This window comes from Xenopus laevis, chromosome 4L (assembly GCF_017654675.1).
Source record: "Xenopus laevis strain J_2021 chromosome 4L, Xenopus_laevis_v10.1, whole genome shotgun sequence".
NCBI lineage: Eukaryota > Metazoa > Chordata > Amphibia > Anura > Pipidae > Xenopus > Xenopus laevis.
The window spans coordinates 30,479,000-30,499,068 of NC_054377.1; the positions used below are offsets into that span (position 1 = coordinate 30,479,000).

Consider the following 20,069-nt stretch of genomic DNA (forward strand, 5'->3'; position numbering starts at 1 on the left):
TCAAAATTAAACAGGACATACTGGAACTGATGGCTTATCTTTTTATAGTCACTGTACATTGTATATATAAGTATTATATGAACATAGCAGTACTTAATGCTTAACCCTACCTTTTATATACTATGCATTAATAATATACAAACTCTTCAATATGAATTCATGGTCAATTTTATTTTTAATGCATTATTATACATTGGAGACCCTTTCTGTCCTAAAAGGGATCTCCACCCAAAAACAGTTTTTATATATCGGCAGAAAATGTAACAAACTTTCCACATTGCACATAAATTTAAAACGTTTAGTGGTTTTAAAGGTACGGGATATCTTATCCATAAACCTGTTATCAGAACAGAACAAAATTACAGGAAGCCCATCTCCAATAGACTCCATTTTAAGCAATGCATTCTAATTTTTAAAAATGATTTCCTTTTCCTCTGTAAAATGACAGTGCCTTGTACTTTTTAAAGTTATGGGATCCCTTATCTGTAAAACTATTATCTGGACAGTTCTGAATTACAGAATGGCCATCTCCCATAGACTCTGTAATAATAAAACTGTTCCTTGTACTTGGTGGTAACTAAGCTAAATCCATATTGGTAGCAAAACATTTACGTTTGGTGTAGTAAATGTTTTCTTTCCTTTCTGGAGTTCAGATTTTCAATTGCATACCTCCCAACTGTCCCTTTTTCGGAGGGACAGTCCCTCTTTTGACAGCTCAACCCGCAGTCCCTCATTCGTACTGGAAAGTCCCTCTTTTCTCTGCACTGAACAGCCAGAAAAAGAAACAAAGTTTCTCACTTAATTGGCTTTTAGCAGAGAGCCCAGAACACCAAACAGGAGCAAATAAGATACTTTGTAACAATTTTGAGACACAAAAACACAGTTTAGATAAGGAGAAATATTTTCAAACTTTCATAACCTGCCAAATTTTGTAAAACAAACATGCTAATTAGGGGGTGTGGCCACAGAAAGGGGTGTGGTCAAAAAAATTGCTGCACTACGTGCGGAAAAAAATTTTTTGTCCCTCTTTTTACTTCCAAAATGTTGGGAGGTATGCAATTGTAAAGGCACAGTTTGTAAAAATGATACCATTCCCCTAAAAACACGGATCTCTGTAACTGTCTGACTTCAATTTCCACAGCATCTGTGTCCCTGGATTTCTCAATACGCCCCCACATTCTCTTAGTTCATTCCTACAAGTCTCCAGCCTTTTGTGACTACTGTGGAGAAATGTTGTGGGGACTGGTGAGACAAGGGTTAAAATGTCAAGGTAAGCAAACACTCTGTTTGATACTGCTTTCTTACATACAGCAGACCACGGTAGTCTTCCTCAGTAACAAGGGAATATGGTCAAATTAAAGGAAACCTAACTGCAACAAAGGTACCAACAGGCCCAGAAGAAAGGTTTTATACACACTTATGTCTTGAATGGGTTGATACTACTAATTTTATCCTGCAGCTTAATTGTACTTGGCTGGTGAAAAAGAGAATGAAAGCAACTAGTATGACCTATTGAAATCTGATAAAGCCATGTAGTGTATAAGACCTTTCTATTGTAACAATGTAGTAAAAAATATGTTACTGTTTATGAAATAAAGATGCTGTTTATGTAATCAAACTGTACAAGATCATGCACGTGAAGGTCCAGATGTACCGATCTTTACCCATAAACTTTATAAAAGAAATGTAAACTATAATAACACACATGATATAAAACCACTTTGCTGCACTGGTAAAGATGGTGCCCAAAGTTTTAATATACCAATTTAAAATAAAAAATATGGTAAATACAATTTAATAATGTTCTATATTTCTTTTCCAGGATGTGGTTTGAATTATCATAAGAGATGTGCCTTTAAAATACCAAACAATTGCAGGGGTGTAAAAAGGGGTCAACTTTCCAGTCGATCTTTCACCGGAAATCAAATCAACCGACCTAAAGCATCATCAATACCATCAGGCAGCAGCCTGGAGGACCTGGGGGCAGATTCCAGGGATTTCAACCAGGTGATCACACAAGAAAGCAAAACAGAAATGTCACTGTGCTTCCATTTGTTAATCTCCAGAATGATGATAAACCAGTTTTTACTGCTGCATTAACATTGTTAAAATTCTGTAAAACAAGAAAAGTACTGAAATGTATTTATGTACAGTACATGTGACTGTAAGGCATACTAATATTAACATAAAAAGCATGCACTAGACATGAAATAACAATAAAGAGAAGCAGGAGGCTGTTAATATTTTGATACTTAACAAACACTACGATGTACAGACCTTTACAACAGGAAACCTAACAAGACTCGGGGCAGAAGTGCTTGCCCTTTAAAGCTTATGCAACTATTTCTTCAGCCTTTGAGTGAATATACCCTTGCACAATTAATTTTCATATAAGTGAATGCTACCATGTATGTATGCCACTTCTCAATACTACATGTAATCTTGTGGGTTCGGGTACAGCCACGTTAGAACTTAAGGAAATAGCATGAAGGGTGTTCTGATAGCAACCACCTGTATCAGCAGTTAAAGCACACACTACCTGTATATTTTCCTATGATAATAGCCAGTGGCGTAACTAGATGTTACGTGGCCTCACAGCAATTAATTTTAGGGCCCAACATATCCAGAGTTTGTCGTGTTTTACCAATATATGTTGAAATTGCTCATTAATTATGGCCTCATGGGCCCCTGTGCCTCCTGGGCCCCCCTGCATCCGCAGGGTCTGCTTCTTCTGTAGTCACGCCCATGTGGTGCTCTCTATCCTTTCCATTAAAATCAGTTGGAAGTGGTAGACAGCAGATTTTAATTGATGCTTCAAGTACAATATACTTATGTTGCTGGGCAGGCCCAGACTGGTAATCTGTGGGTTCTGGAAAATGCCAGAGGGGCTGCTATAAGGTCCCATAGAAAGTCAGTATTTAGTGGGCTGGTGGGGGCTGTTTGGGCCTCTATGTGGGCTGATTGGGCCTCTGTGTCCCTGAAATGCCAGTGCCCATTTTAATACATAGTCTGGAACTGTTCAGGGGCGATCCTGGCCCCTCCACCGCCTGAGGCAGCAGCAGTTGCTGCTGCCCCCCTCCCCCAGAAATTCTCTCTTAAAGTACCAGGAGCAGCATTTTTGCCGCCCCTGGTACCAAGTGGGGCGCTGCCGCCTGAGGCGACAGCCTCAACTCGCCTCATTGGCGAAGCACCCCTGGACCTGTTGCTGGGGCACTATCCTGATTTGCTTGCTTGTATTCCAGCGTGGCAACTCTTGCCAGGAGCTCCTCCTGCTGCAGGTGGCATATTTTGTTCTTAATAGCTGCCTGTTCAATGTAATGAATCATTGACTAACAGAGGTGACCTGTGTTCTAGTTTAGGCTCTGGAAGAGAAAATGGTCTGAATGGTAGTGACCCTGCATTTAGTACAGTAGTTCACAATTCAGATCACAGCCCTTATAATATGCAGAAAGAACCAAATGCATTCAGATAGCTTCCTCTAGTGACTCACACAACTGTTAAAAATAATCCCCTTCTGGAAAAGTATCCATCTGTGACTGAACTGAACATGTGTGCACCTCTAGCTGAGGGTTAACATTTATATTAGGTGTCCTTTATACACAGCTCACAATAGGTGTTGTTTGCTGTTTTTTTTATTTAAAGATATTTGCATTTTAGGGTTAATGTTTCATTAAACTTTGGTACAAGCAAATTATCCTTTGTATAAAGACGTCAGGGTTCTTACTAACTTTAAAGAGGTCCATCACCCAAAACAGTTTTTTTGCAAAATGACAGAAAAAGTCATTTTAAGCAACTTTCTAATTTTGGTTAAAGCTAAAGAAAAGACAATTTCTCTGTTGTTGCAGCTTATCCCAAAGAAGTCACGCGTACCTTCCATTATTGGACGCCCTATCTGGAAAGACTGGCAGGAAATGAACAAAGTTAAAGTCCCACATACTTTCCAGGTCCATTCCTATACCCGGCCCACAATCTGTCAGCACTGTAGACGCTTATTAAAAGGTCTCTTCAGACAAGGCATGCAGTGCAAAGGTAAAGAAAATTATTTAACCAAGCAAGCATTACTGCTTTTTTTTTTACTGCTAAAATTAATTTATCTGTTGTAATAGCAACATGGCTTGTTCCATTGCTTATTTACCAGTACTTTATTTGGGAAATGTCACCACAAATCAGACAACTAACCTGCTATGGTACAGGGCATCATTGTACAGACCCAGTTGCTTTCATCTTCCCAGCATTATTTGATAATTCTTGACTTTAACTTTTACTGCAAAGCCTACACTAAAGTCATCGGTAGGTTATTGAGGGCTTATTTGCAAACATGCCCATCCTTTGATGCCCACGAGTCTAAGAGCCAAAACATTGAATAAACCCATTTTTTTCATCACAAATGACTTATGAGTGGGGATTTCTTTGCTCTCTCTCTCTCTCTCTCTCTCTCTCTCTCTCTCTCTCTCTCATTCTCTCATTCTCTCTCTCTCATTCTCTCTCTCTCTCTCTCTCTCTCTCTCTCTCTCTCTCTCTCTCTCTCTCTCTCTCTCTATATATATTTTTAAAACTTCTGCCAGTGGGGAAACTGTTTTTAAAGGGTCCCCCACTCTCTCTTCCAAAAATTATTATAAATTATAAGCACCAAGGCTTGCACCCTCTTGAGGCTATGGTAAATCTTATCGGGGGCAGCAGGGCAGGGGGGAACTTTTCGGCTCACACAGGGAGCGCATTGCTGCAACCATAAACCCCAACTTGGGCAAGTAAAAGCTGTATTAAAGGGATTCATTGGACATGTACAGTGGGGCAGAGGGAGGAAATGGCCAAAAGTTATAGGCAACTAGGGTTCAGTCTATATTCCATAATAATCTCATATCTTGTTGTTGCAAGTCTTTTCTTTTCCAGCTGTAGGTGAAATTATTTGATGCCTGAGCACCATTTATAATACCGGAGTCATGCCAACAACAGTGAAGCGTGTTTGCATTCTATCATTTTCTAGTCATTGAGTAATGTCTATTCAAAGGAGAATGAAAGCAAGCATACATAACTGTGATTGGACAGAAATTCACTTTTGTCAGGACTAGAACAGCTCTTGCTGATATAGTCCAGATAAAAATTTCAAACATTACTGCAATTATTATCGGTACCTATATGCAAAAGTGGTACACTATCGTGTGTCTTGGTGGATCCATGATAACCACCTTTTTGACAGGTAGTTTGGTTTTTAGTACTAAGAGTATATTCTCCATCTCTGCCCCCAAAATGTAATAAATAACTGGCTTGTGAAAGCTATTATAGTCTATAAAATAATAAACATTTGTTTATTCTATATATAGATTGCCGTTTTAACTGTCACCGACGATGTGTGGAATATGTTCCAGATGAGTGTCTAGGCGAGGTATCCAATCCTGATGAAGAAGGTAAATATGTAATGATATATAGTTATGTAGTAAGGCTGGAAAGAAACACTTTTGAATCCAACTGCAGAAAATGTAATCCTACAGTAACATGATATATTACTGAACATTTTTTTAATAATTGTACCTGCCCTTTCTTTAAGATAAGTTCTGAACAAACTTTTTGCCTATAGTTTTAATTGAGAAATGTGATTTTTTTTTTTTAATTTCATGCACTAAACAGGGTTCATTCTGAATCTCTAAGTATAGTCACAATCTGCTTCCTGTTCACACAAACGCAATCAAAACAAATTACCAGTCCACTGAGAACCCTCTATATAAACAAACTTCCCATTTCCCTCAGATGCCGCCTTTGTAGTAGAAAAAAGTAGCTCTTTATACAGAGGACTTCTTAGTAAAGTGCTGATTTGTTTTAATTGCGCTTGTGCAAACAGGAAGTAGAATGTACAGTTAATTTCAATTTCAGATTTTACCCTGTTTAATTAAAGGGATATCAACAACTATAGAGATTTCAATTTAAACTAATAGGCCTAAAGTTTGTTCAGCACAAGTGCTATTTATTAAACAGGTGCTAAAAAGAGGGGTATAATGCCCATTTGAGTTCATGCTATTTATTTCCCTCATGTCCATCATTCTGTTTATGGTTGTACATTATATTCATTATTCTCTATGCTCTATTCATTATATTTGAATGCACTCCTTCCCTGTTATATAAATTATTCATGCTCCCCCTTTGTTTCCATCATTCTGTATGGTACCTGTATGTCTTTCTGTCTACCATTATGTGTGTTCCCCACTTTCTTCTAACCACTTTATACAATCTCTTTCCCCTTTTGCTCCCTGTTGTCTCCCCATTTGTGACATGGTTGTGTTTGTTTTCCTCCTAACTAGTGACCATAATCTTATCAGGCCCGGATTTGCGGCAAGGCCGCATAGGCCCGGGCCTAGGGCGGCAAAAAAATAGGGGCGGCATGCCGCCCAGCCGCATCCAATTCAATTACAGCAGCTGCGCCGGCGTTTTTTCGCCAGCGGGCTGGGAAGGGGAGGTGAGGTGGGCGCTAGGACCGCGCGGCCGCCTGGTCGGACCGCGCGGCCTAGGGGCAGCCCCACATTGAAATCCGGCGCTGCATCTTATGCGATCCTCCAGTTTGTCATTCTTGTTATTTTCTATCTCTACATTACACTTAGGAATCATTATGTTTACATCTCATGAATCGAATCCCCATTTAATACATGCAAGCATTTTATTGGCATTTGCAGCCAGGTTAGTTAACTGCAGCTAATCTAAAATCCTCTTCCAGCACTGATTCATTTCAGATTATAATTGTAATTTTAATTACTTCATTTGTTTCTACAGCCCAGGTGCATAACATACATTTATTCACATTTCTAGTTTGTGCCCAATCTGCTACAAATGTCATCTGCAAATATCGACACCTTGCTTTCTATATCACTTTAAAATTTTGCTCCATTTAAGATACTCATTATTCACCAGAGGGAGGTGAACATGCAAGAAGTGTGGGACCATAATATTGTTAAAATATTTAGAAATAACAGGACTATCAAGTTGTACAAAGTGAGTGCCAATAAAGATTTGGCAAAGAACCAAGTTATAATTATATAGCATTTACAGGGCACGCCACTCACACGTTAATGCCAGGTTTTGAATTCACTCTGATGCCAAATGTGATTACTAGTTTGTGTGGCATCACGATTAACACTGTGGCAAAAATGTAAATTGGTGCTCAAAGTATCAATATATATAAACTAAAATAGTAGTTGTTGGCCCACTTCCCTCAAAACCTTTTTATTTTTATTTCATCTTTGCTATCTTCATCTTAGATGCAGAGGCCCAGGATGCAGAGGATGATATTGATAGTATGAGACCACCAGGCCTTGGTGCAAATCATCAGGATGAAGACGAAATGTCATTCAAGGGGTCGGAATCTTCAGATCTTTCATGCAATATTGAAAACTCAATGTTTGACAGGTAACAGTATGTATTGCAATTTTTAAATATGGACAGTGACCTTTAAATGTTGCAGGTAATATTTTGTTAGCATGATCAGCTATTATAGTTATTTGGTTTGTGGTGTAAAAGAAAAGCAGGAAGTGTCCACAGGCTGGTTTTCTAAGGCTAATGCCATTCCTATCCACACTGTAGTTTAAGTGCACTGATAGGCACAGACATGGAGCAGATTTTGGAGCAAAAATACATACTTTTGCATTTCCGCAATCTGCTCCGTGTGTGTGCACACACAGTGTCGGACTGGGATGCCAGGGGCCCACCAGAAAACCTTAGACCGTGGGCCCACTTTCTAAACTATTATTCCTCCTCTCCTCACTCATCCTTTTTATTCTCCTAGTCTTTTATCTCTACATAATATACTCAATTCTTCCATTATTAAACCTCTTAAAGAAATAGCAAATAGCAATTAGTTCTACTAAACTACACATAAGAAAAACCACAGGGGACCTCTAGGAAATCCGTGAACATTGCAGTGCATATCTCAGTGGAAAAAATACCAAGGATGGCTGACAGTATATTTTTTAAGAGGGGTATTGTATGAATGGAGGCAGTATTTTACTAATTGGCACCCCACAATGAAGTTCACTTTCCTTTGAAAAGCAATAAGGATTACATAATGGCACTGAGTTCCAAACAGCCGTAGGGCCCAGTTTAATGTGTTATGCAAAAACGAAAAAGCTAAACTTTTTAAAATACATATTTAGCACCCATTTTATTATATATGATTTATCCCTGCACATCGCTAGTTGGTATTTGATGCAAGTAACTGACTAATGATAATACTACTTAGTTATACAGTACGTTTTATAAAGGTTTTGAGGTAGTTTAGTCAGAAGCATTTCCATACAGAAACCTTGCTTAGGAGCTTACTGTTCCTGTCTTTTTCGCTTCAATTAGTAACTTCATTCCACTCATGAGAGTTGTTCAGTCCGTGAGACATAATAAAAAGAAGAATAGTTATGTGCTAATGGAAGGCTGGCTGGTCCATTTTACCAGTAAGGACAGCATGGTGAGTCAAACCTTTAATGAACCTCTTTTTTTATTAAGCATTGTTGCTGTACTTTTGTGATTATTTTACCTGACTAAGGGGTGCTAATATTAAACTTACGGTACACAAGATCCCGCCTATTTGTTCCAGTAATGTGACAGTAGCTCAGTCATAGACCATTTGTAGATCTTCACTTGCACACACAGTAGGATCTGACTACTGTCACAGTAACTCGGCTGCAATTAAAGGTGCATGAAAAAAATATGATCACCCGCACCATGCCTGTGCTACAAGTGCAATTGAGCACAACTGACTTCTGAAAAATTCTGGGCTTCCATTTCCTGGTTCTCATGTGCACAAATACACATAAAAGCTCTATGTTTTGGGGGGAAACTTTTTGCACTTGTCATTTTTAGTAAGTGTGTAAAATATACACAAAAAATTGTATTGACTTTAGGTAATGATAATGTGCCTTTAATACTTTTGCATCTATTTAATACTTTTGCACCTTACTTCTTTTCCATTTCTCCACGTATAAGTAAAGTAAAATGTACAGTTATCTGTTTACCTCCATCCTCAGCATTAAAACAAAATGCCCTATTATCTACCCACATTATTTTAAATCTTACCGTACCTCATGACTTTAGATACCTTGTATAGTGCCAGATGTCAATGTGCTAAACATACATTACATTAAATCTTCACAAAAACTTTAATTTTCCTTCAATAGGTGAAAAGACAGATGGTTGTTTTGTGACCATGTCACTATGACTAGAATACTATAAAATACTATATTTCTATAGTATTTTGAGCTAAATCAAATAAGAGGTATTTTGGAAGCACTTTGGAATAAGATGTTTTTTATTAACATTTAGATTCTTTAACAGTATTTGGTCCTTTAACCGTTTAACCTTTTGTATGCCACTTGGTAAAGAATTTATGATGCTGGCACAAAAGTACCATTGTGCCAATGCCATAGATTCTATGGTTCTAGGTTACACTTGATCTATGCAAGAATATAGGATATATATATATCATTCACGTCGCTACACTAATGAACCAAGAAGCCAGCCTGTAGTTGGAATCTGACCAGAACCTACTAAGGCTGTTCTTCAAAGCCTGGTAAATTTTAAAGCAAATATGAAATACATACTGAGTGTCATCACTAGAAAAATGTGTATATCTGATATATTTATGCAGTGTGTAGCTTGAGCAAATAGCTTCAGTTATGTTAATGAATTATAATGGTTGTTGTCAAATTTATATGTGTTTACTTTTGTTTTTCTTTAAATTATACAGAGGAAAAAACATTACTGGCAACTTGATAGTAAATGTATCACCTTATTCCATAACGAGAGTGGTGGCAAGTATTACAAGGTTAGAAAATTTAATTTTTAATCACTTACAACGTTCCCATTAGGCTCACACGTTTTCACTTCCATTCAAACTGCCAGCAACACATGTAGCCTTTCACATCTTGCAACACAGAAACCATCATCAGACAAATCCACCCATTCAACAAATGTTTACAGGATTAATTATATTGAGCTATGGCAGTTTGGCAAATTTATTCATATAACCCAACCATCTGAGCATGCATGGCAAGTTGGGGGGGTTTGTTAAATGATAACCCTGCCTGATGGATCACATATCCTGCTCCCTTGCTGGAAAATTTCTGGTTTCTGTTCTGATCGTTCGGGTAGTCGGAACAATACTAAGGTTGCCATTGGTATGGACCCTCGTACTGCATCCATCTGCTTGGACCATAAATGTATTGGTTGGAATAGGTTGGCTCACTTATGGTTCCCCTGAGTCTGTTTGGACAATACAGATGCCATAGATCCCCAATCTGTTCACAGTGACGTAGGCTGGATAGCCCTGTACTCATTAATCTTAATGACTCCCAAACAGCCCTAATTGACCGAAATCAATGACACTATTGTAATATAATATAAAATGATTGGGCTAGAATATGTAAAACATCTTTTATCCCACATTTTTCACCTTGGATAACATTCAAAATACTTCTGTCTAAGCCAGCAACTCAGCAGTTCATTCATGCAGTAATAGAGCTGTGTCCTAATGTCTGTTCATTCATGCAAGCAGATTTGCTGTTTCTTAATACCTTCATATCTAATATATCAGAAACATAGTCCTGCAAATTCATGACAACCTGTATTTTTATAAAAAGGTGACAAATCCCCTTTATACTGATATATTACACATCTACTAATACTGCTGTGTATATGTAAACTGAATATTAATTCTGTTTTATTTAGGAATTACCCTTGTCTGATATTCTTCACATTGAGGCTTATGATAAGAATACCAGTGGGCGACCATTAGGAGAAGAAATCCCTCATTGTTTTGAATTACTTACTGACACTTTAGTTTATTATGTTGGAGAGAGAAGTTCCACTCATATAGACTCAGGAGAGAAATGGTATAGAATGATTCGACAAGCCCTATTTGCTGGCATGAATGAGAACACATCCTCAAGGGCTTCTACAAAGACAAATGTTCAAGGTGAGATATGCATCATCTTTGATGTGGTCATAATTTAGCACTTGGTTCTCAATATAATGAGCTAACTCCTCTGTGAAAGTAACAGTGCCGTCCACACTTCAATATAACTTCCTTAGTCTCCTTAAAGGAGAAGGAAAACTACCAAGGCAGTTTATTGCAAATAGATTAGCTACAAAAGTGCAGGCTAGAACACTATATTTATTCTGTAGAATGCTTTACCATACCAGCGTAAACAGCTCTAGGAGCTCTCTCACTTTGTTTAGGATAGCAGCTACCATATTAGCTTGGTGTGACATCACGTCCTGCATTAGTCTTTCACTCTTCACTCATAGCTCTGGGCTCAGATTACAGCAGGGAAAGGAGGAGGGGGAGAGGAGTAAACTATGCATGTTTAAAGTAGAAGAAAACCCTGTAGAAAAAAACCCAGTCCCTCCTCCCCCCAGGCTAACTGCCCCCCCTGAGGAAATGCCACATACTGTATACTTACCCTTAGCGCAGATTCTGGCAGCGAACTTCATGGCATCCATCTTCTTGCATCCAAGAAACTTCTTGGATGCATAGTGAAAAGTCTTCAATTATTACTCAGCAAGTTCAGTTGCTCTAGATTTACTTCTACTTGATATACCATGACCTGGATGAATGAAAACCTTCATAGACATATTCCTTAAAAGGAAATTTCTATACACATTTTGAATAAAGAGCGAAGGCAACAATAAGGATGTAGTGCCAAATGCAATCACTTTTTTCGCTGTGTGATTTTGTATAAAACAAGCTATTTCTAGAATGTTTATTTTGTTGTAAGTCTGCATTAAGTGTTATTTTATTAATATGTTATTTTTTACTTTATTTAGGAGAAAATGGTGAATGCCAGCAAAATTTGGTGAGTATGAGATAACTACCATTCCAAATCCATTGTTATTTGTCCAGGAGAAATGCACATTAGTGGTAGAAGATGTTTAGCATTATGGATTCATGCCCTTTGGAGGATTTTTTTCAATTTATGAAACAAAATATATCCACAAAAATGTGAAACAAATATAAATGACTGCACTGCTAAATGAAATATCCAAAATTGCTTGTGTTATTTTGTAGAAGCAGATGAAGCAACTTCAGCCGTATAACATTACATACTTTTTTTCCCAGGACATCAGTCACATGTATCAAATATTCCCAGATGAAGTCTTGGGATCTGGACAGTTTGGAGTTGTTTATGGAGGTAAGGTTTACATTATAGATACATTTATGGTAAGAACCTTGCCTCAGCTAGCAGTGTGCAACAGGGTACCAGGAGTGGTGAACAGTCAGCCAAATTTTCATTTTTTAAAACCAAAATTAGTCTTTTAGTGCAGAAAGTGAACTAGAGGCCTGTGGCAATTCTGAAATAGTAGAAGACAGTGTGCAAAAGGCACAAAATATGCATTGCACTTTGTACACTGCATCACAGGTCATAATCGGTTCTTAGAGAGTTTTTAGTTATGTGTAGATCTACAAAAAGGTAATAAAACTAGCCAAAGAATGTAAAACCCTTTGTAAAATAACTGATTATACATTAATGGCATCCCCGCCATTTTATTTTTCATGGGTGTGCTCTTTTTTTCATTTTATGTTTACAATTTTTTTTTTTTTGTGTTTATTATTTTTCTGTATTATAGGAAAGCACCGAAAAACTGGGAGAGATGTTGCAATCAAGGTTATTGATAAACTCAGATTTCCTAGCAGGCAAGAGAGTCAGCTTAGAAATGAAGTGGCCATTCTGCAGGTAACAAATTAACACAATAAATACTACACATTAGCACTAAACATATTAAAGAATAACTACTTTCATTCTGGCATAGAGATTTTAGACTGATTTTAAGTTGATTTCATACTTTCATTTTTGTTTAATGACTTTTACATCTAACCCATCCACTTATCTTGTGAGCAGTCTACAAAAATTTTAAATGTATATCAATTATGTGCCGTTGTATAACATCTTTGTGTGTGTGGTTTAACAAAAAAAACAAGATAAGAAGATGCAAGTGACACCCTGTTTATTAGTTCACTTTTAGAATGAGTAAATGAATATTTTGTGGCTACAGTGTTTCATGAACACAAAATAGCTATTAGCGATGCTAAAATATTCCTTATTAATATAATATAAAGCACTAATGTGTTAGGTCAGCCTCTGAATATTATGTCTCTCATTTTCCTTAGAATCTGCGATTCCATGGTGTGGTTGACCTTGAGGCTATGTGTGAGACTCCAGAGCGCATATTTGTAGTAATGGAGAAGCTACACGGAGACATGTTGGAGATGATCCTTTCCAGTGATAAGGGGAGACTTCCAGAGCGGATTACACGGTTCCTTGTTACTCAGGTAGGAATCTAAATAAAAGATGTATTTTTCGTTGGATTTGGGGGGGGGGATCAACTTAGTTTGCCCATGGCTTTGGGGTTTCCTTTTTTCTGTACGGATTTACTAAATAGTATCCTAACTATCATGGTTTTGTTATTTTTTTTTATTGATTAACTGTTAAAAGGGAAGTATTATTAAATGATTTTCAACAGCTATAGTTTTAGAGGCAAAATATAACACAGTACAAATTTCACAAAATCTTTGGTTTTCAATGATAGTCTTGTCATAGAGATGCAGTCCCACATATTTGAATAAGTTCACCTTGGGGTGAACCTGGGGTGAGGACATGAGTTGAGCAAAATCATAGGGATTTATTGCTGCCATGATTAAATCTTAAACATGCTCACTATTTCTTGGAGTTTAGTTTGATACTTTTTAGTCAGATAGATACATCTGCAAAAGGTTATATTTTTCAAAGGTTTACCATAGGTAACACCTTGAAGGTAATTTGGATATTTTAATGGCCAGCGGTTGGACTGCATTATGGGGAAAAATATTGGGTCTGAAATTGCACTTTGCACACTGCACTTGCCCTTGTAAATAAGCCCTAAAATCTTTAATCACATTCTCCAAGTGTGTGTATTACAAAAAGACTTTTGCTTTGTAAATTCTTAATTCATTTATTTATAGTATGTTTAGTCAACAAGACTAAAGTGTTTTATAAATTTTAAAGTATTTTTACAGCTTATATTTCACTTTACAATCTGAATTATTATAGATTCTAACAGCCCTGCAACATCTGCATTCCAAAAATATTGTTCACTGTGACCTCAAACCGGAGAATGTCCTCCTTGCTACAGAAGATCCTTTCCCGCAAGTAAGAATATAACTAATTAGTTTCACTTTTCTTGTTCTTTCCCTTTTATTTCCTTCTTCTAATTTCTTTCAAGTAGCATCGTGTGTAAAGTAGCTAGTGATATACATTTGTTCTTAAAGGGAAGACAAAACGAGTGACTTGTTGGCGACTAATCTTCCCGTGTGCCACTACCATAACAAGGACCAAACAATTTCCCTATTTGCCCTGTTTAGCTCATGAAATGACCAAAACCATATATTTTTTATGATTAAAACAATAGGCAAAAAGTAATTGCAGTGAACAAGTTCACAATTAAATTAATTACCAGTATGTTGTACATGGACCTATTCTAGTTTCAGTTGGTCTTCATTTTATTTAGTCTTTCTGTTTTTAAATAATATCATTTTTCCAATTTATTTCAGCCTGTCACTAAAAAATGTTGTCTGTTGTTGAGGTTTCTGACCCTGGCAACCAATAAACAGATCAACTGTGAGGCTTCAGTGTTATTGTTATTTTTTTTTATTGATTATATTTTTTATGCTTTCTTTATTTGTCTTTCATTCATTGCAAGCTGCCATGGTAATTAAACCCAAACAACTAGATAGCAAGCATGCTTAAAGACTTATTGCAAATTATCTTAGAACACTACTTCTACCACTAGTTCAAGCTCAACATCCACTTTGAGGTTTTCCATATTATTATTATTGCAATTTTCATACATATTCTTTCAGATAAAGCTCTGTGACTTTGGCTTTGCTCGTATAATTGGTGAGAAGTCCTTCCGCCGATCTGTTGTTGGAACTCCAGCATACCTGGCCCCTGAGGTTCTGCGCAACAGTGGTTACAATCGATCTTTAGATATGTGGTCTGTAGGTGTGATAGTCTACGTCAGCCTCAGTGGCACATTCCCATTTAATGAAGATGAAGATATAAATGACCAAATCCAGAATGCAGCATTTATGTATCCAAAGAACCCTTGGAACGGAATTTCGAATCATGGTAAGGACATCATTGCTTGATGACTGTGATTCAACAAAGAGTGATATGCATAATAACACACACATTGACTATATTTGCATGCTGCTATATTTAACATCATACTGTATTTACAGTGTGGGGACACTGTGCTACAGAACCGCCATCATCTACTAAATGGACAATACATTACAGTCATGTGTGCACAGTAGAAATTCTGTTATCATCTTTGGTATATACACCGCATATTCGAGTATACTGGGTGTAGAGCAGTACAGTTTTAGAGAAGAAAATGTACCTTTAGGGGGTTTCAGCTTTTTGTTTTATTTTCTACAGCTATCGATCTTATTAACTGTTTGCTCCAAGTCAAAATCAGGAAAAGGTTCAGTGTTTGCAAAGCTCTGAGTCATCTATGGATGCAGGTATTTACCTTTATTATTTTGTCAATGTTAATCTAAAGACAATGGGTAGGCATAAATTAATTAGATAGTTAAAATAGGGGCACGTGACATGGATTATCCACGCCTGTCCCTAGCCCTACGCCTGAAAACAGTTTGTAAATTAGGGAATTGACACGGGGTTATTTTGAAAGGCTTTGACAACCATATTTATAAATAGTCAATATTGTGTGGCCAAAGTGACCAAAAGTGCTTCATTAGCTTATATGTGAATCGAGTGTATGTTGCTTGCAGATTTCAATGAAGGTGAAACTATAATTTTCAACTGTAAATATTAAGGATATGATATAATGGCCAAAGAAATCAAGATTTTCCCTTAAAACATTTAAATATTTATCTGCATGCATAATTTGTAAAATTTGCCACAAGTGATCCAGTTTAAGTTCTTTAATTACAATATGTAATTCACCTTTTGTTCCTTGGACTTTATCAGGAGAATGTAATTCAGGTTGCAAAGAACAAAACAATTCGCACCAATAAGACTAAAAATTCACATCTCACAATGCAATATTGTTCCTTTAACTGTTATTGCATTGCGAATTTTAATTGCGCACTCTTAAGAAGTGCTTGAAGATATCGTAATCTTTTGGAGCAAACATAACCACTTTTTCATTAAGTTTTATTACATTGACTGCGCATTGTCGCAAACTATAAAATTCGCAAACGGTCTTCCACTGTCGGAAGTGGTCGCTAAACAGTTTCCGGGCTCACAAAATTAAATTCACGCAAAGCAAAATTTATTCGCACAAAGGCATAACTTTTCGCATTGCGAATAGTTTTTCCGTTAGCGACTTTTGTTACATTACCCCGTTAGTTGTTTAACTTTCTCTATGCAGGAGTGCTTATACCCTTGTACTAACCCACAGCATGGACCAAGATGAGGCAGGGAGGGAGTGTAAAAAGTACCCTAAATAGTACCAGGGATAGCAAAAGCTTTCTCTAGTGAAGCGCCACCTGAAGCAACTTTCTCACATTAGAAGATCTTAGATAATGGTATTATATTAATATGTTCTTTCTGCCACGAGGCAAGTTGAGAAAGTTAGTTGAAGGTTTATGATCCCATAGATGTAAGAATTGTCTAAACTCACCTGTAGAAAAGTTGGATTTGGATGGCAAGCCTCAAACCTACAGAAAGAGGGAGTGGATTTGACCATAACAGCAAAGACAGAGAAGACACTCAAAAATTCCAACGTGACCATTCAATAAAATTAAAATGATTGTATATGTTCATAAAAAACCTGACACATTTTGTGCTTTAAGGCACTTAGTCATAGGCTGCCAGCCTATGAATAAGTGCCTTACAGCCTATTCAGCCTATGAATAAGTATTAAGCCTGAAACGCATCAGGCCTTTTATGGACGCGGTCAGGGTTTTTATGGGCGTAATATTTTTATGGACATGTAATATTCAATAAATGTATACTTTTTTATTTTATTGAGCCATCAAGTTGGATTTTTTGAGTGTCTGCTCTATCTTTGTTATTATGTTCTAATCCATTCCCTCTGGCTGTAGGTTTGGGGCTAAGAACCCAAACCTAGTGTTTCAACTGGTGAGTTTAGACCTTCCTTACATCTATGGGATCGTAACCTTCTACTAACCTTCCCCCCTTGCCTCATGTTGTGCTATGTTAATATAGTACCATCATCTAAGACAGGGCTTTCCCCATAATCTTATTATGAACCAGCTACTGGACACATCATGGTGGATGATTGGCCTACTACATATGAACATTCGAAAGTACCAGTCTCAAGGCTTTTCCTATGGTTATTTGCAATAGCAAACATAGGTGTTACTGCACAAATTAAATAACCCTTAGAAACTACATATAGCTTTGGTCAGTTTATTGCACATGGGTTATGTCGAATTGTTTTTTTAATTTATTTCAGTGTAATACAGGATAAATATTCATTAAGATAACTATTGATGATATTGTTAGACTTTTTTTTTTTTTTAATACTGATTCCATGAGTTAGCGATTGTACTAAATAGCACAAACTAATCTTTCAAAGGACTTTAACACGTGGCTGGATCTTCGGGAACTTGAAACCAGAGTTGGGCAAAGGTACATTACCCACGAGAGCGACGATGCACGTTGGCAGAAATACGCTAAGGAATGTGGTATTTTGTACCCACAACACTTTGTAATGGGGCCACAGTATGATGAAACTGAAGAGGATGAAGCTCAGGAATAAAGAGAATATTCATAACTGTGGTGGCCCTGGAAACAGACCACTGCAGCATTATAGGCCAAATTCTTACTAAGCAAACCAAACTATGACATTTTATATTTATAAGGTCCGAGTCTAAATTTAATTTCTTTTCATTTGCTTGGGGCAGTTTAAGCATATTATAATGAAACAAGTGTGGTCCTGAGTGTTTGCAATAGTGAAATCTGTGTGATTTTAAATCAGCTCCTTCCCATATATGGCTGGGTAATAAGACTTTTTTTAAAAAGGATGTATACTCTCTTTCTCGAAACAAGATATTTTTATCGTCTTAATAATCTTTATTTAAATTAGAGTGCTGGCAGTTTTGGGAGATGCTTTGTTCAAATATTCCAGCTTTTCAAACATCAATTATATTGAAAAGCTATCAATGCAGTCTACAAGACCTTGAAAAATGCGGTATCTCTCAAAAAATAGAACCCCCCTTGTTTCTATCAGCAGGACAAGTAATACTTTTCCTGCAATGTAGAAAATCATATTTGCTGTTACATGAAAATTGTCTGTGTCATAAAATGTATTTTCATTTTATATTTCAAAGAGGCTGTTCTGTATCTGATTCTTTGATAGTAAGTTTGAACTATTGTAGGGTAGGAGTAGTAGTTATTTAACTGTGTATTCATGTATATAATTGAGATATTTCCCTATTTTTCAGAACATGTTTTAAGAGATTTTTATGGATATAATCTTGAAATTAAAATTATTTATCTCTGTTATTTTTTATTGATTCGAGAGATGTTTTTTGCCAGTGGTTTTCAGGGGTTAAATTACAGATAAATGCAGACAGTGGGGTTTATTTATAAAACCTGTGAACAATTGCACCTGAGCAGTAAACTATAGCCACAAGAACAAACTTGGAGCATATGAATTAATTCAGAAAAAAACTGGTGCCCAGCATTTGTTAATAATGAAGCACATTCCATAGTGGCTGAACACAGATTATTACAGCCCTAGCCATATATAAAACCGCCAATATTTTGCTTTGTCTTGAACCAACCTACATTTTGGTCTTCTTTGTCAGTTTGGCAAAGTTTCATGTTAAAACAATCTACTTCCTTTTACAACTGTGATTTTATTTAAAGGAGAACTTAACTTAAAATGCCGGGTGGTGGGTTACCACAATATTAGGCATGCCACTCAATGATTAAAATTTCTTACCTGATACCCCAGCCGGTCCTCCTGTTATCTAAAAACTGCACTGGCCCAGGGGATTGCTGCAATGCAATTCACAGAGTAGCTCATAGGCGACATCAGTCTTCTTCAGTAAGGGAGTGCTGTATTTGTCACATGCACAGCTGGAGCAGTCTGGTATTGGTACCAACTGCTCATGTGCTGAAAAGTTGTAAAAATTGCCGAAGGGAAGGAAGAGGATCTGAAGAAGACTGAAGACCTGGAAGATGGTGCTCATGAGCTCCGCTGCGCTTCTCTGTATAGATAAGTGAGCATGCTGTCCAGCTTTCTGGAATAATGCACTATGAGGGTAAGAAGCCGGGAGGGGGAGCTATCTAGTAGTAGATGGGGTTTTTTTTATCGGGGGTTAGTTCTCCTTTAAGAGTTATTTTTTTAATGTCAGTATCATTTTAAGTGTATAAGGCCTACAATGAACATACTAACACCCAAATGTAAAGAGCCCACTACGAGCACAACATAATGTTATCTGTCACTAGCCACAAAAATCTGAAGAAAAAGTCACAAAGCACCACAATGTAAAAGGCCTGGAGCCGCACTGTATAGTGTAGATACCCTTACAACAGCTGCCATGGTTAATTACTCCTGATTTATGTCGTTTGAGTATAGAAAGGGAGACAGACCTGCAGTAATAGGAGTCTAGAGTGGCTGCCTGGGGCATGGGAGAAACTGTACAGTGCAACCTATAGTGAACCTGACATACATGGTAAGATTGACTCGCATGGCAAGTATTTTACAATGACAAGCAGATCTGTACTCAAATTGGCCACCAACGAGGTAGACCAAATCTGGACGAAGCAATCCCTTAACAAGACTCTCGAGGTGCCTTGCTGGAAGCTTTTATAAGCAAGCATGGTAACCAAACATGGCTTCCCTCACAAGACTTCATGGTAGATTCTAAAATGTGCATAATTTCTAAGGATAAGTAAACCTTGAAAACAAGTGAATGTAAAATTGATGAGGGTTCTATTCTAAGCACTAAGCACAGCCACCTGCTGGTCATTTTCCGACCAGTCTGACCACCAAGTAGTCAAGAAAGTTGTCAGGAGAACGAAAGAGGCTGCTCTGATGCAGAAAGGTTTCTAATTTTT

The 20,069-nt window shown here is 37.2% G+C and overlaps 1 protein-coding gene across 2 annotated transcripts in view; it reads left to right on the forward strand.

Annotated features, from left to right (window-relative positions):
* The window catches only part of prkd3.L (protein kinase D3 L homeolog), a 48,922-nt gene extending 30,416 nt beyond the window's left edge, over positions 1-18,506 (forward strand). For both annotated transcript variants that reach the window (XM_041590046.1, XM_018257713.2), the window contains 16 exons: positions 1,142-1,270; positions 1,823-2,007; positions 3,846-4,029; positions 5,322-5,405; positions 7,245-7,392; positions 8,329-8,440; positions 9,719-9,796; positions 10,699-10,945; positions 11,797-11,825; positions 12,089-12,161; positions 12,598-12,704; positions 13,139-13,300; positions 14,058-14,156; positions 14,867-15,134; positions 15,447-15,532; positions 17,578-18,506. In XM_041590046.1, the coding sequence (XP_041445980.1) occupies positions 1,142-1,270; positions 1,823-2,007; positions 3,846-4,029; positions 5,322-5,405; positions 7,245-7,392; positions 8,329-8,440; positions 9,719-9,796; positions 10,699-10,945; positions 11,797-11,825; positions 12,089-12,161; positions 12,598-12,704; positions 13,139-13,300; positions 14,058-14,156; positions 14,867-15,134; positions 15,447-15,532; positions 17,578-17,760 (2,174 nt within the window). In that variant the 3' untranslated portion in view covers positions 17,761-18,506. The remainder of the gene's footprint in view (positions 1-1,141; positions 1,271-1,822; positions 2,008-3,845; positions 4,030-5,321; positions 5,406-7,244; positions 7,393-8,328; positions 8,441-9,718; positions 9,797-10,698; positions 10,946-11,796; positions 11,826-12,088; positions 12,162-12,597; positions 12,705-13,138; positions 13,301-14,057; positions 14,157-14,866; positions 15,135-15,446; positions 15,533-17,577) is intronic.
* The last annotated feature ends 1,563 nt before the right edge of the window (positions 18,507-20,069 follow it).